The sequence below is a fragment of the Chionomys nivalis genome, chromosome X (assembly GCF_950005125.1).
Source record: "Chionomys nivalis chromosome X, mChiNiv1.1, whole genome shotgun sequence".
Classification (NCBI taxonomy): domain Eukaryota; kingdom Metazoa; phylum Chordata; class Mammalia; order Rodentia; family Cricetidae; genus Chionomys; species Chionomys nivalis.
Window position 1 is genome coordinate 5,093,057 of NC_080112.1, and position 16,539 is coordinate 5,109,595.

The 16,539-nt window shown below is 42.0% G+C and overlaps 1 protein-coding gene across 1 annotated transcript in view; it reads right to left on the reverse strand.

The window, feature by feature from the left end:
* Positions 1 to 11,702: 11,702 nt before the first annotated feature.
* Tmem185a (transmembrane protein 185A) overlaps positions 11,703 to 16,539 on the reverse strand; it is a 39,005-nt gene continuing 34,168 nt past the window's right edge. The window contains exons 5-7 of the mRNA XM_057759679.1: positions 15,001 to 15,177; positions 14,337 to 14,460; positions 11,703 to 13,316 (exon numbers count right to left, since the gene is read on the reverse strand). Of these exons, the coding sequence (XP_057615662.1) occupies positions 13,072 to 13,316; positions 14,337 to 14,460; positions 15,001 to 15,177 (546 nt within the window). The 3' untranslated portion in view covers positions 11,703 to 13,071. The remainder of the gene's footprint in view (positions 13,317 to 14,336; positions 14,461 to 15,000; positions 15,178 to 16,539) is intronic.

The following is a 16,539-nucleotide window of genomic DNA, read 5'->3' on the forward strand; positions in this document are numbered from 1 at the left end:
CATAGGCTCAAACATAGTTGATGATTGCAAGTAGGCATAGCTGATCTGATGAGGATTGTGGTTGTTTTAGTGAGAGGATAGTCTTCTATCCTCTTTCCTCCAACTTACCTCACACATTCTTTTTGTTAACCTCTAAGGTCTAGGGCAGACATTACATTCTCTAATAGTAGTACCCTAAGAGGAATGGGGTTCTTGGCCATAGGGTACAGAAGTTTCCTTTATAAATATATCTGTGAAAGTACAGTTGAAGAGAGGGAGGAGGGATTATATGAGCAAGGGGGGGGTCAAGGTTATGACAGGAAAATCCAGAGACAATTGACCCAAACTTGTGGGAGCTCAGAGACTTTGGATCAACAGCTAGGGAGCTAGCATGGGACTGACCTAGGCCTTCTGCATCTGGGTGACAGATGTACAGCTTGGTCTTTTGTGGGACCCCTAGCAGTGGGACCAGGACCATGTATGAGCTGGCTCTTTGGAACCTATTTCCTATAGTGGGATGACTTATTCAGCCTTGATATGGGGTGGGGAGAGCTTGATATGCCATGCTTTTTTGACTCCCATGGGAGGCCTTACCCAATCTGAATGGAGATTAAGGAGGAGATGGGGGGGTAGAAGGGAGGTGGGGGGACAGGAAGAATGGAGGGAGGGGAAACTGCTTGGTATGTAAAATATAATAAAGAAAAAAGAAATACATTTGAGGCCGAAGTGGCTGGCTGTTCCAAGAGAAGAATTGCAATAGATAATTTACAAGTAGGGACATCCTTCATGTTAGCCTCTGAATTTTCAGGAAAATTGGTAAATGAGAGGATGAGATGGCGATGTTGGCTTACCACTTCTCATGGTTGTATGGAGAGGTGTCAGGGAAAGGTAAAGAGACCCCAAATTGTATCTCTATTAATGAGCCCTTCCTAAAGCTCTAAAAACTGTAAACTATGGGATAAGACAGGTAGCAAAGAGGAAGAGAGAGAAAAAGAGGCAACAAAAGATCACCAAACTGTCAACGTTTGATTGAAAAGAAAAATCAATAATCCATCAAGCAGATGGTGCACTTAACAATGGGTCAATGCAGAGACTCTGGTGATAAGGGACTATTCAGCACTGGGATGCAGGAATAAGGGAAACATTTTAAAATAAGTAACAAAGGATCCTCTAACCACCTTCCGTGTGAGGTTGTGAGACACAGTGGCAGATGGGATCAGGTTGAGTGCTGTAGAGACAGATAAATTAAGTGATATAACCACCTATCCTTTCTTGAGACACAAGTTGTATAACCTGAGGCAGTCTGAGGGGAACCAGTACCTGGTGGAGTGATTCATATGACCATTAGAGATAGGTGGTTATCATTTCTTGAGGTTCCATGGATACCATGGGCTAGAGAACAATAGAGAAGGAGAGTCACTACTGAGGGAACTTGGAATAAGAAGAGCAATAAATGATGCCAAATTTACTAGGCCTGATAGGACTCTGTTCTTAAGTTAAATGACAAATTAATTTAGCAGGGTCCTTGAGAGCAATATCATCTAACTAAAAAAGCCACAATCCTCATTAGACCAGCTATGCCTGCTTGCAAGCATCAACTATGATTGAGCCTATAAGCTCAATAGAATGAGAGGGTGGAGAGGATCATTGGACCTTCACCTTTATTTCCAGCCATTTGTATGTATAAGTCGACCCTTATTGCATGCTCCCTGAGAGGAACAGGGGTCTTGGTAATGGAGTACAGAGGCTTCTTAATCACTGATACCTGTAGTGAGAAATATATCTGAGGCCAAGGTGACTTTCTCAAGAGGGAATTGCAATAGAAAAATTAATATGGAGCTTTTATGGCTTTGCTGAGCTCTCTAGTGGCACAGGATCTCTATAAATTTGAAGAGGCTTTGGCATCTCCCAATAGCTGCCTGCATGATGGTGTTGGCCACCATCCACCATAAGCTAAGCTATGTGGCAGGTTTCTGCAATCTCACACAGGCCTTTGTACAGAGAGGTTAATCAGCCATGCATTGTCTGGTAGATTTAGTTTTTCTTCATAGAGAGAAAAGGGGTTTAAGGGCAACATGCTTAAGCAGCTTGGTGGCAGAGTAGATACGCTGCTTCCCAGAGTTGGGGGAGGAGTTGAGCATGGATCCTAGTGCTGATGGTGAATGTACCTCTGCCATGTTGGAAAGCTAAATGGGACAGAGGCAACAGCCAAAGCCACCATGTTGGTCTTAGCCATGGCTGCTTATCATTTAAAAAGACTCTTTTGGTAAAAAAATGATTACAGATATACAATAAAGATAGATTCAGGCATAAAGACCTATAGACCTCTAAACGGGTTACAATGTGCTTGATAAACATGCATAGGCTTGTTCTTTTTTTTTTTTTTTTTGGTTTTTCGAGACAGGGTTTCTCTGTGGTTTTGGAGCCTGTCCTGGAACTAGCTCTGTAGACCAGGCTGGTCTCGAACTCACAGAGATCCGCCTGCCTCTGCCTCCCGAGTGCTGGGATTAAAGGCGTGCGCCACCATCGCCCGGCTAAACCTAGGTTCTTAAAAATGAAATAGAGTGATAAATGATAATAAGACACATAAAAATGGATTGTGTATACTATTGTGTTTTGACTTTTTTGACTGCTAATGATCTAACTGCAGAGAAACATTTGATTGTGGGGGCTGCTAAGCTAAACCCAAATAAAGGTATTTCACTTCAAAATTTGGATCTAAGGATATGTTGTTTTGGAAAAGAGGTTTTGCTTTTGTTTCCACAGAAGATGAGAAGCTGTGAATTCCTTCCAGGCTAATACAGTTTGATCAAGTAAGTTTCTGAGAAGTTTTCATGGAGTAATGGCCCAGGTGATCCAACATCCAAATCAGCTTCCAGGCTACTGGCCGAGATGGATCAACCATACAAATTACTCCAGTCAAGATTTAACCATAATTCTCAATTTTCTCAGGATCCCCATAAGATCATTAGCACCCCCAATCAGCAGGAAATGTGGTGTAGGAGGTCCTTCTGTCTATGTGTTGCTTTCATTGGTTAATGATGGAACTGCTTTGGGCCTATAGCAGAGCTGTAGGGGAACAGAGCTAGGCAGATAAAACTAAATGGAATGTTGGGAGGAAGGAGGAGTCAGGGATCCGCAGCCAGAAGTAGATGTACTGAAACTCTGCTGGCAGGCCACGACCTCATGGTGATACACAGAATAATAAAAAATGGGTTAAATTAAGATATAAGAGTTAGCCAATAAGAAGTTAGAGCTAATGGGCCAAGCAGTGATTTAATTAATACAATTTCTGTGTGGTTATTTCGGTTCTGGATGGCCAGGACAAACAAGCGGGCCCTCTTCCTACAAAGTATTATAAAAACTACACCCAAATTCCCAATATATTGTTTATAAATGTTTGTTTTCATTTAAAGGGGGTTGGTTATAAATGATTAATGGTCATAGTCAATCTCTTTCTAGAGAAAAAAGGATATGTAATAGAAATGATTAAAAAGGGTAGATTATTGAATCTACTCCAATACAAAAAACTGTTAATATCAAAATATTTTATATTGTATAAATTTTGGTTTATTGATACAAATTTAAGGTCAATTTTGTTATATTTATATTTCTACTCATGTTATATTTATATTTCTAAATATGCAGCTCATTTAAAAATGTAATACATAGTTAAAATACAAATTAATAGTCATCTATAATAATCAAGCTTATAGTCATGTTAGTTAAGTTTTCTAAATATGCAGAGATAGTTCAGATGGATAGGTAACCTTCAAATACTTCAAAGACCTACAGAATATGGTACTTAAAATGTTTTTAAGAACTTAGACTTTTCTTGACAGTGAGACATATCTGCTTCTGGCAGTACCATTTACTTCAAGTGGATGATGGGAATTGATGAAGCTCCTTATGGAGTTTGCTTTCAATGTGGCTAGCCTGGTCATTTGGGCAAGAAATTGCTCTTGCTGGGACTGCTTGACAGTATGCTATATAAATTAGACATGCAGGACCCATAGAAAAATGACTGCTGAACTTGCCAAAACAAGATGGGATGGCCTTTCAGGGTCCTGCTTCATGGAAGAGTCTGCCAGACATTCTGTAAGACACAGAATGACTGAAACTATATTGAAACTGCCAATATAGGCAGGACAGTTTCAAATCTCCTGCTTCACTGAGAAGCCTGCCAGACACTATAGGCCTCTAGGCTGAAGATGGGTGCCTCGACATCACAGAAGAACTTTGGGTGACTGTCCAGGTAGTCAGATATATCTGCCATTTCTAGAGTTTTGGAAGTTGCTTACAATGCACTTCCTGTTTACTTAGGTAATATATCTTTCTGGGGTCTTTGATGGAGTTGAAGGCTAGATAGTTAAAGTTTTTCTTAGTTATAATAAAAGATAATTAGATATGAAACTTTAGACTCACAAAGATAGAACAGATGATAGAAGTTTCTTTAATTTTATCAAGTACAAATAGACTTAATATTATAACTGTAACCCTTATTTGATAACTGCTTTGTTTTATGTAATTTTATAATGTTGAAGTTAAAATCTTCTGTTTTAATTAGAAAAGGGGATGTGATGTGGCATGCCTTTCTGTATGGTGTGAATATGTTGTTTTATTACCATTGGTTAAGAAAGAAGCTAATTTGTCCAATAGCCAGGCAGAATAGAGCCAGGCAGTAAATCTAAGCGGAGATAAAATGAAAAGAAAGGCACAGTCTAGGAATACCAGCAGCCACTGGGGAAGAAAGATGTGAGGTAATAAGCCATGAGCCTTGTGGTAAAATATAGAATAATAGAAGTGGGTTAATTTAACTTATGAGAGCTAGTTAATAATAAGTCTGAGCTAATAGTAGGCCAAAGAGTTTGTAATTAATATTAAGCCTCAGAGTGATTATTCAGGAACTGGCAGGCAGGAAAGAAACATCCAATTACAATTAGAAAATAGGCAAAGCAGAAGAAGAGTTCTGTCGGAGTTACTTGAAGGCAAATGTGGCAAAATTTAATTTATATCAAGCCCAAGTTCCTAATGGGTAGAAGTGATAGACAGCCAAATTCTGTGATAATAAGCTTCTGGAAGGCTTTAAAGTCTGAAGAGCAATCAGTTCAAAGAAAGTTTCCATAATAAAACAACATAGGAGAAGATGATCAGACCTGTCCCAGAGTGGGTCATTAACCTTCCTGGGACTAAGCAGGGTATATCTCCCTTAGACAAAAAGTTATGCTAGGAGTGGAGATGGTATCTCTTAGCAGCTGTGTGTGGTGAATGGAGAGGCAACAAATGCAGATAATGCTATGGTGCTAAAACAGAGCCTCTTGGATCCAGGGAACCAGCCTAAGTAGCAAATGTGATTGGGGCCCCAGTTCCCCTTGGCCTTTGAGGGAGCAGAATGCACCATCCCCACCAAGTTCATCAGGGTGGAGAAATAAAGGGAGGCTCCATGCTGGGTCCATACTTTCCACTGTAGTTGCTTAGCCACACCTACCAGACACCTGCTGGCAATACTCTATGTACACATCAAAAACTCACTGTTACAAAACTAACATAAATGCAGCAAACCTAGGTCAGTCCCATGCAGGCTCTCTGGTTATCAGTTAGTCTCTGTGAGCCCCTAAGAACCCATGATAGTTGAGTCTGTGGGTTTTCTTGTGATGTCCTTGACGCCCCTGGGTGCTACAATCCTTTCTGTCCCTCTTCTGCTAACAGTGGGAACAGGGGCTATCTCTGTGGCTCATTTACTGACTTTTAGGATCCTACTCCTCATACTGGGTCACCTTTCCCAGCCTCAATACAAGGGGAGGTACTTAGTCTTATTGCAACTTGATATGCCATGTTTTATAGATACTCATCAGACCTGCCCTTTTCTGAACAGAAATGGAGGAGTGGACTGGGGGTGTGGGGACAAAGGGAGCATGGGGGAAGAACTGGGAGGAAAGGGGGGGGAACTGGTCAGAATAGAAAATAATAAACAAACAAAAACAAAACAAAACCTCATTATATACCCAGGGTGAACTATGTTGAAATCACAGGACAATTTGTTGTTAGAACCTTTGAAGAGGGAATAAACTTTCGTTTGTATTTCTCTCAGGAAGGAATTCTCACAGCTGCCTCTTTTCTGAGGTTAATGGAACACACACACACACACACACACAGAGAGAGAGAGAGAGAGAGAGAGAGAGAGAGAGAGAGAGAGAGAGAGAGAGAGAGAGAGAGAGAGAACTGGATCTGTGGGGGAACATGACGATGAATAAAGGATAGGTTAAAGCCCTAGCCCAGAAAGAGGTACCCCCAATAATGCAACCCACAAAAGAGATAGACTTGTAGGAAGGCATTATGATGTGGGAGTGTCATTTGTCTATCTGTTGCTTTCATTGGTTAATTAATAAAGAAAACTGTTTGGCCTGATAGGGCAGAATTTAGATAGGTGGAGTAGACAGGACAGAATGCTGGGAGAAAGAAGCCGAGTCAGGCAGTCGCCATAGCTCTCCTCTCCAAGATGGATGCAGGTTAAGATCCTCCCTGGTAAGCCACCACCTCGTGGTGCTACACAGATTATTAGAAATGGGTTAAAGCAAGATGTGAGAGTTAGCCAGTAAGAGGCTGAAATTAATGGGCCAAGCAATGTTGAAAATAATACAGTTTCCATGTAATTATTTCCGGTAAAGCTAGCCGGGTGGCGGGACGCAGCCCCACTGCTCTTACTAGAGTGGCACCCAATGTGGTAACTAACTCCATGTAAAACCTGAGAGGGCTTAAAAAGGAGAGAGAATTTAACGCAGCTTTTTGCTGTTTGTGGGTTGCATGCTGCAGAGGGAATTTCTTGACTAGGCAGCCTTAAAAAAAAGCCACACGCAGTTTTAAAACATGGCTTCCTGGGCCCTGCGCTGGTGCAAACTCCGGCTATTGCGTGTTTGTGGGACTGGATGTTTGTGTTCCCGCTTGGGATCGGGAAGAAAGTAGCTGAGACCATTCCAATGGCTCATCGCTCCCCGCCTGCACCTGGACAGATGGCGGAATCAGGCTTAGGCAGGCGGAAGAGCATGGCGGATGTCTGCCTCCATTCAGAGACATGTTTCCAGGCTGCACAGTGCTCTGAGTGTCAGATTTGGCTGTAACTTGGATGAAAAGAGTTTCTGTGCTGCATACTCAGTCTCAGAATTAAACTGATGAGTGTGGCTCCAATGCAAACTTGCTGTGTGCCTGGAACTGTGAGCAGCTCAGGGGCACCAAATGGATCTGAGGCAGGAGCGGCTGCTCCATGCTGAACTGTGCTGACCTCAGGCAGGGACTATCGTAAATACCATAATAACAACGCAGTTAAGGTTTAAACTGGACAGGACACAGGTGGTACTGTATTACCTCTACATGGTGCAACTTAAGTTTTTAAGAAATGCTTAACATTTTAAGAAATGCTCCTGGATAGTAAAAGAATTACAGATTCACAATAGGACAGATTTAGACATAAAAGACCTCTATGGATCACAATGTTGGATGATTGTACATAGGCTTGGGAGAGAGAAGAAAAAGAATATAGAAACTAAAGTTAACGTTAAAAATGGGTAAAGTCTTTAAAGAGACAGAGCACATATAGTTATAGATTAAAAGAAATAAAGAAAAATAAGCCATGTAAAAATGGAAAATTCACAGAGAGTCTGGATTATGTACATTGTGTTTTCTTTAAAATTTTTGACGGTGAAGGAGCTAAGTACAGAGAGACATTTCATTACATGGGCTGTCAAGCTAAACCAGAATGGATATAAGGGTATTATGATTTCAGAATTTGGGTCTAAGGATATGCTTTGGAGAGGGTCTTCTTTTGTTTTCACAGAGGATGAGACCCTGTGGATTGCTTCTATCCCAATATGGTATGATAGACCACGCCCTCCCAAAAGGTTGCTGTGAACACCATCAAAAAATTACTTTGCTCAACTGCCAACTGAGATGAACCTAGCAGACAGGTTACACCATGAAAGACCTGAATAACAGTGCCCCCCATTCAGCATGAAGCAGTTTGGAGAGAAATAACTATGTGCATATTCCCAGATATTGTTTATAAATGTTCTTTTACATTTAAAGGGGGATATGATATAGATATGAATAATTTGCATTGGTATGGATTTTAAGGTCAATTTTGTTATATGTATATGTATTTCTGATCTTGATTAAGGTATTGTGATTGTGTAGTTCATTTAAAAATGTAATGTATAATTAGGAAATATAGGTTGTTAATGGATAATCATTGAAAATAGTCAAGCTTGTAGTCATGTTAGATTTTCTAGATATGTAGAGATATATTTCAGTTAGATAGGCATTCTTCATATCTTCCAAAGATTGCAGAATATGGCATTTAAAATGTTTTAATAACTTAGGGCTTTTCATGACGAGACATGTCAGCTCTTGACAGTACCAATCTACTTCAAGAGGAAGATGGGCATCGAAGAGGCTCCTTATGGAGTTTGATAGTCATTTGGACAAGAAACTGTTCTTGCCTGGACTGTTGCATAAACTGGACACGAAGAACCCACAGAAAGAGGAGATGCCTAAAGGTGAGATGGTCTTTCGGGGTTCCTGACTTATGAAAGAGTCTACTAGACATTCTGCTGGACACAGCAGATAGTGACTGAACTGTCTTTGAAATTTCCTGCTTCATGGAAAAGTCTGCTGGATACTATGGGCCTGTAGGCCGAAGATGGATGCCCCAAAGGTACAGAGGTACTTTGGGTGACTGTCCAGGCAGCGAAATGTCTCTGTCACTTCTAGAGTTTTGGAAGTTGCTTACTTCTTGTGTACTTAGGTAATATTATATCCTTCTGGAGTCTTTGATGGAATTGAAGAATGGTTAGTTATAGTTATAGTTTTCCTTAGTTATGAAAAAAGATAAAGTAGATATAAATATTGTAACTGTAATTCTTACTTGATAACTGTTTTGTTATATATAATTTTACTATGTTAAAATGAAAGACTTTTTTGTTTAAACAGAAAAAGGGGAAATGATGTGGGAGTGTCATTTTTCTATCTGTTGCTTTCATTGGTTAATTAATAAAGCAAACTGTTTGGCCTGATAGGGCAGAATTTAGATAGGTGGAGTAGACAGAACAGAATGCTGGGAGAAAGAAGCTGAGTCAGGCAGTCGCCATAGCTCTCCTCTCCAAGATGGACGCAGGTTAAGATCCTCCCTGGTAAGCCACCTCGTGGTGCTACACACATTATTAGAAATGGGTTAAAGCAAGATGTGAGAGTTAGCCAGTAAAAGGCTGAAACTAATGGGCCAAGCAATGTTTATGGTGGTGCATGCCTTTAATCCCAGCACTCGGGAGGCAGAGGCAGGTGGCTATGTGAGTTCGAGATCAGCCTGGTCTACAGAGCTAGTTCCAGGACAGGCTCCAAAGCCACAGGGAAACCCTGTCTCGAAAAACCAAAATAAAATAAAATAAAATAAAATAAAAAGAATAGTTTCCACGTAATTATTTCGGGTAAAGCTAGCCGGGTGGCGGGACACAGCCCTGCCGCTCTTACTACAGCATTATTCTACTTCCACTCTAAAGGACTCTTGTATTAAGCCTTGCCTTGGAATCTGCAGAGCTATTGGGGTCTGGCTCAGTGAGTGGAAATGGTAATATCCTGAGTGAAGGCCTAGCTGGAGAGGCCTTTCTCCTCTCCAGTATTTTTATGTTTATCCTAGGGTCCCTTGTATATGGAGGAAAAAGTACCTTTCCAAACCCAAAACTAGTCCCTATCTTCTTAGATCATCTTCCTCATGTCTAGCCATACTTAGTGATGGCCTGCCTTTGGGTGAGGTAGACAAGAGAGTGCAATGTAGACAGTGTACCCTTGATCAGGATATTACCAAAGGCATCATAAAGTGACTGCAGGTTTCCTGAGAGAGGGGCATCATAACATATCCAGTCAGTCACTTCATAAATGTCCTGGCTAGACAAGAGATGTGTTATCATGTGAACATTTGCTCCACAGTTACCATGAAAAAAACAACATAAGTGTCCTTTGCTGTTTAATGTGATACACCAAACTTTAAGCACAATCCATGGAATGCCTCCTTGTCTTAACACTCTTCAAGTCTGGCAGCATCATAGGAATGTAATGGTTAAGAAATACAAGGCTCCTGGTCAGAACCCATAGACCACATGTCCTTCCTTGCACACTGATGCTTGTCAAACATTCTTAATTCAAGCATGGTGAACAATGATGTAGCTACAGTGTTTCTTTTGATCATCACACAAATAGGGGGTAGCATGAAATTTAAAGATCCTCCTGACAAAGCTCATCATGCTATTGACCAGGAGAGAAATGACAGATGGCTATTTAGACATGAGCATTAGCTATCTATTAGTGTCACAGTTCATAGAAAAGGAAATGGTGGCCTGCTTCTTGAATCCCTTTAGCCTACATATGTGCTCCTCCTAAACATAGACTATTACTGGGTCTTTGCAAAGGACTGGAAACCTGGCAGTTAGCCTTCACAGCTAACTTCAATTCCCTTGACCAGGAAACATATCAATAAAGATGTGGGTTGGGTTTTGTACCCACATTTGATCTATGCAATCAATTATTCATTTGGGGTGTGGTGCGGAGAGGTGAGCAGAGATGACAAGTCAAAGCAGCTTTGATAACCCATTGTCCTTTCACATAGAACTACCTCTCCAGACATTTCTAAGAAGAAACTGGTACAGGAGAATTGTCTGTATTCTGTCAATCAAGTTTTAAATAAACGCTGATTGGCCAGGCAGGAAGTATAGGTGAGAAAACCATACATGGAGTAGAAATGATGCAATGAGAACAGGAGAATTCTGGGAAGGAGGAAGTTGATTTCTCCCACTCCTGCCCAGACTCTGAAGAAGATGTGAGCTGCCATGCTGAGAAAGGTACCAAACCATATGGCAAAAATAGATCAGAATAATGGGTTAATATGAGCTACAAGAGCTAATAAGTAGCCTGAGCAAATGGGCCAATCAGCTTTTATAACTTATAGAGATCTCTGTGTGATTTTCTTTGGGGCTTGCCAGTTGTGGGGTACCAGGTGGGACAGAAACCCGAACAAGCAGGCCCCATTCGTGTTACAATAAACAAAATCTCCACAATGTTCACATAGTGACCCCAGAGTCCCAGGCCTTTGGGAGCAGTAGGCTGAAGCAATAGGAGCAGAAATTTCTTAATTTCCTCACAGGGAGAAGAGAACTGATGGTTCATAAAACAGGAGCAAAGCACCTGGCAGATGAATCTCAGCTACTGCTTTGACTGAACAAGGCATTTTCTGAAATCCATGGAGCTCAAGAAAAGAATTCATGCCTGATCTCTGGTTACATGCAGGATATTTCTCACCAATAGCAACTGTTTGATTTTCCTGTCAGTTCCTGTCAACCATGACCTGAAAGACCACCCAGTAAAATTCCTTTTGAATTGCAGAGACAGCTAAGAGAGCTAGACAGAACTGTGCATTGCAATTGCTGGTGTGTTCTAAAACCCTAGGAATAGTCTAGAAGGCCTTCAAAGCTTTCAATGGCAGAAGGTCATCAGGAAGCCACTATGAATGGATGGCAGGTGGTTTTTTCCTTTGTATACCCTCTACTACTGCTTTGAAGAGACCCAGCAAAGGATGCTTACTCTACCTGCCTGTTTTACTTGTCAGTGGCAGCCAGATGATGTTCTCGGCACAGGGCAAGAATAACTCCAGTTTCTCTACAAAGTGAAATACACACAGTACATGTGTAAAATGAACCACTTTATTGAACTACTACAGGAGCAAAAATAGTGGATTTAGCCACATTTTTAACAGACCAAGCGAAAAATGCTACACTCTGTTCCTTGTTTCTCCTGAAACAGAACAGGCTTGCTAGAAGCCTGTGCCAGTGGTAGGATCAGGGTCATAGATTTCAATTATGTGTGACTGAAGCCACTTATCAGGTGACTGTCAAAATCCATTGCACCTCCTGATCAGGAAGATCAATGCTCCCTTTACTTCCATTGGGAAATGAATAATTTGATTTAGACTAAAAATTATTGTTCTTGTATGGTGGGTTTGGGGCTGACTATACCAGCAGAACCTGGAGAAACTGCTGACAGGTGATAGGCATCTATGTACCAGCATGTAGAATTTTTCTTGCAGGTGGGCACACCTCTCTGTAATTGGACAGAGGTCCCTGGCTGTTCTGCTCTACCTTGGCAACCTTCTCCAGTGCCCTGGTCTCAAGTGGGCACTTCTTGGGATTTTAGGCTGATTCTCCCATCCCCATGTTGGAAAAGAACAGACCTCTTCTCACTTATAGCAACTGTGCTAGCAGGAGCAGTATTATGTAAAAGATGGACTCCAGGGTATTGGTGGTCATGGTAAGTGAAGGTGGGGGGATCTGTCTGGGTCAAAACATTTGAGCCATCTGATTCTACCATGGCTTAACCCATCCATCTCCAGCACAAGCTTGTAAAAAAATATTTTAACAGAGAATATGCTGTACAGAACTAGGATTTGATACTGTATATTACAATGCTAAAATAGCTATATAAATACTATACAGGCATGGAATCATGCCATTGGGAAGGGCTCACTGATGAAGCCCTGCAAACCTGCTGTCATCCTGCCTAAAGCGAAATTTCTGTACAGCAGGGACAGGGAAGCAAGGTTGGACTGTATCTGAACACAACAGGTGTGCACAGACCTAGTTACAGTCCCCACTGGCTACCTATAGCAGCACAGTTGAGCCACAAATGGAAGTGGTCCCATAAGAACCACATCTTCCAATACTTTAAAAGAAATTTAGCACTAGAAAATCTGCCAAGACCACAGATGTGCTTCTGCAGGTCTTGGCAGCAGTTATCCCTTGGTGGGTACCACAGGAATGAGAACACACTTCAGGTACCCATACAGAAAGAAGTGGGTTTTTTTCTGATGTGTCACTGGCATCCGTATTGGTAGACACCCTTAGTTCCTGCCATCTATGTTCTGTTATGAGTGGTTGGTTGGCACTGGACGCAAACAAGGCTTCAGATGGAGGTCCGCAGTTCTAGGCCTGGGTTGGGGGCAAGGGAAGTGGGAGTGTGCGTTCCAGTGCACCCACACTCCAGCCCCGGTGGTACGCTTTAGTCTGGCATTTCAATATTTAATTTGGGTGGAGGGAGGACATATTTGCCAGGGCTCTGGGTGATGACCACCCTGGCCTTCTTGCGAAACATAGGTGCGATTTTAGGAGGTTCTGGAATGGGAGTTTCTTCTGTTTCCTCATTATCTTCATGGTGGAGATCATATGAAATGTTTCCATACTCTCTCAAAAATGGGAATATTTCAAGCAGAAACTGGCAGAAATCTTTGCGAATACCAAACCACCCTGAAAAATAAGAATTTTTTTCTTTCAAACACTAGGGTTTCATGTCACATTTCTTTCCTGAACAATGAGTTTTAATGGCACTATATACCACTGCATTCAGTTTCCTCACAAGTGAAGGTTGCCCAGGATCTAATTGCCCAGTATGCAGAGGGATTTAGATCTCCACATCCAAAGTTCTCAGAGTAGGGCCCCAGGCCAGTAGTGGCAGCATCCCCAGGTCCCTGTTGGGAGGTGATTTTCCAGCCTCCAATCAGAGCTCATGGTTGAAAATGGTGACGTAGGCTAAATAGTGCAGCTTTACCTGACTGGATTTGGTTTTAGTCCCCAGCACTCGCAGAGGACTGTGAATTGCTACCCTTTCTGTGAGTTTAACCCCAAATAAATAAACCTTTCTTATACTCCATTGTGGAATATCGTGGAACTTTTTTGTACACCAAAGACTACCTCCAGGTGTGTGCCATAGTATATTAATTAAGACAGAGTAGCCTAGCTCCATGAAACAGAAAATATTCTATTCTTTTGAGAGATGGGTAGAAAAAGGGACCTGGGATGACTCTTGACATTTTGCTGAAAAATATGGATTTTTCATGGACCCAGAAAAAAATCTAGAGTCCATTTTTAAGGAGCATAGAATGAGAACTCAGAGACACCTGCCATGTCTGGTTCTACCTCCACTTGTCCCTGTAGTGTGCACTGCAAATGAGGTATAATACAGACTAGCATCCCAAAGCAAATGTGATAGTATGTCTTTTCTGAGGAGTACCACTGCCCTTCCTCATCTTTACAGTACCCAGAACAACTTCTAAACTGGGGTCCTGAGATTCATCATGTCATAAAGCACAGTGCATGCACAGACCAAAGACACACGCACACACACAAACCCATGCATATACATGCATGCATGCATGCGCACACAGAGAGAGAGAGAGAGAGAGAGAGAGAGGGAGGGAGAGAGAGAGAGAGAGAGAGAGAGAGAGAGAGAGAGAGAGAGAGAGAGAATTTCTTAGTCTATGGACATACAGTGATTTCCTCCTTTCTGTCCAAATGTTGTTGCCATCAGTGTGATCAATGACAGCCACAGGGGAACAAATATTGGAATACAGGAGAAAGCATTGTGGCCATCCAGTTTATGAACCAGCAGGATCTACAGAAAGACAAATTCAAAGTGGTATTTATGTGTCACCAGTAAATAGACCAAGTCTGCAGCTGTCCCCGTTATAATCCTTCTCCATGTCACCTACGCTATGTCTGGGAAGAAAGAAGGCCACCATAGGCAATAGCACAAAAACATTTATCCAGGGAAAAAAGACCATAGGCTATTTTGCATCCTTTCTCAGGGTCAAATTCCACCCAGCTGAAAGATTCCCACTGCCAGAAGTTTTATGAGAAACTCCTCCCAGGGTGTATTCAAAGGAGTCAATAGTATCTAGTCTAGAATTCCCCACCAAACTCAATACAAAACCAGGATATCCAACACTCACTTGCAGAAAGTAGATGGGCAGATGCCTTACAGCTAGAGTTGTACTGTTCTCTGTGAGTTCTGCAAGCATATCTCAATGTCCTAAATTCACTCTGATCTTCCTGTCTCGCACACAGACCACAGTATACCTACCTAGTTATGGCAGATGGGCCCCAGATAAGGGTGGGGTGTGGGAGCACAAGAAGTTTCCTGTAGAAAGGTTACCTCAAAAGTAAGAAGAGGCACCACAATGGTCATCCAGCTCAATGCCATGGTTATATGTGTCCTGCGTTGTTCTGCAATCACATCCATAGAGCGCAGGAATAGCACAGACCAAACAATGTAATAGAGGACCACCAGGCACAAGAAGGACATGAGGATCCACAGAGGGACACACACGACCTGCAGAGGAGTAGAAACAGTGTCTTCAGAGCTCCTCTGTAGCCTCTGGTAGCTACCATTATCACTTGGCTGGGTCTGTTCAGGTAGTCAAGGGGAAGCATGACTACAGACAGTCCTCCTGCCTAGGACTTCTATGGAGATGGTATGGGAAATATCACATTTGCCATAGGATTTCTGTCCAGGAATGCTGTCATTAGGCCCTCTTCCCTTCAGATAACAACCTTCCAGTTGGACCTCCACTTCAGCATATTTTAAAGTTTTCTTACCACATTCCCTCCCTCTCAAGTCACTCATTTCGTCATTCACTCACTCCCACACTTCTTCACTCCCAGTCATTCCCACACTCCCTTCTCTCAATCACTCCCATAATCCTTCACTCGTGGACACTCCCACTTCCTTACTCTCAGTCACTTATTACCACATCCCGGTCTCTTGCTCTCTAACTCATTACTAACATGCTCACTATTACACACATGCTCCCAATCCCATATTTAACCATCATGCACACTGGTCATTCCCTCAGGCCTGCAATCATTTACTCTCCCATGCTCCCTCATATTTCCTAGCTGGCCCTACACACTCTCTGTCAGTCCACTCATTTTCTCTCATTCTTGGCTATTCATATAATTCTCTCCCCCACTGTCACTCATGTCCATTCTATACCACTAGAATCATTTCTGCCTCCAGCATAAGAACCACTCTGTCTCTTCCTCACTACTTCCTCTCACACACTCATTCACACTCCCTTGCTTTCAGTCACTCTCACTCACTTCTTCATACTTCCCCTTTTACATCCCCACCTCCTCCCATCGCTCATTCATATAGTCTTTTACTCAAATAACCCCTCATGCTTACTCAGTCTCTCCCTCTGTCTAGTTACTCAACATAAGAATTCTTCCTCAGCTGGGTGGTGGCACACGCCTTTAATTCCAGCACTCGGGAGGCAGAGGCAGGCGGATCTCTGTGGTTTACATGGTAAGTTCCAGGAAAGCTAACTCTCACACATTTGCATTCTGTCAAATTTACTCACACGTTTTCACCCCCACTCTCACACTCAGTCTCATTTTCATTCACTCACGCAATCTCGTGTACTCATGTCTTCACTTTTCACAGCCACTCACTTCCTCAATCACCAGCGTGTATTGGTGTGGGGGGATGTATGGGGTATACACATGAGTAAGTCTTTATTTTTTAATTGAGTCAAAGTTTTGACATGTACTTTCAAAACCTTTTCCTCAGCCAGTGATCTATTTTTTCCTTTAAGAAGTCTAAATTTATAATTTTGTCTTATAGAGCTTATTATTGATGCCATTTATAAAGAATGCTTCACTTAATTGCAGGCTTCAAATTTTTTCCCACCTT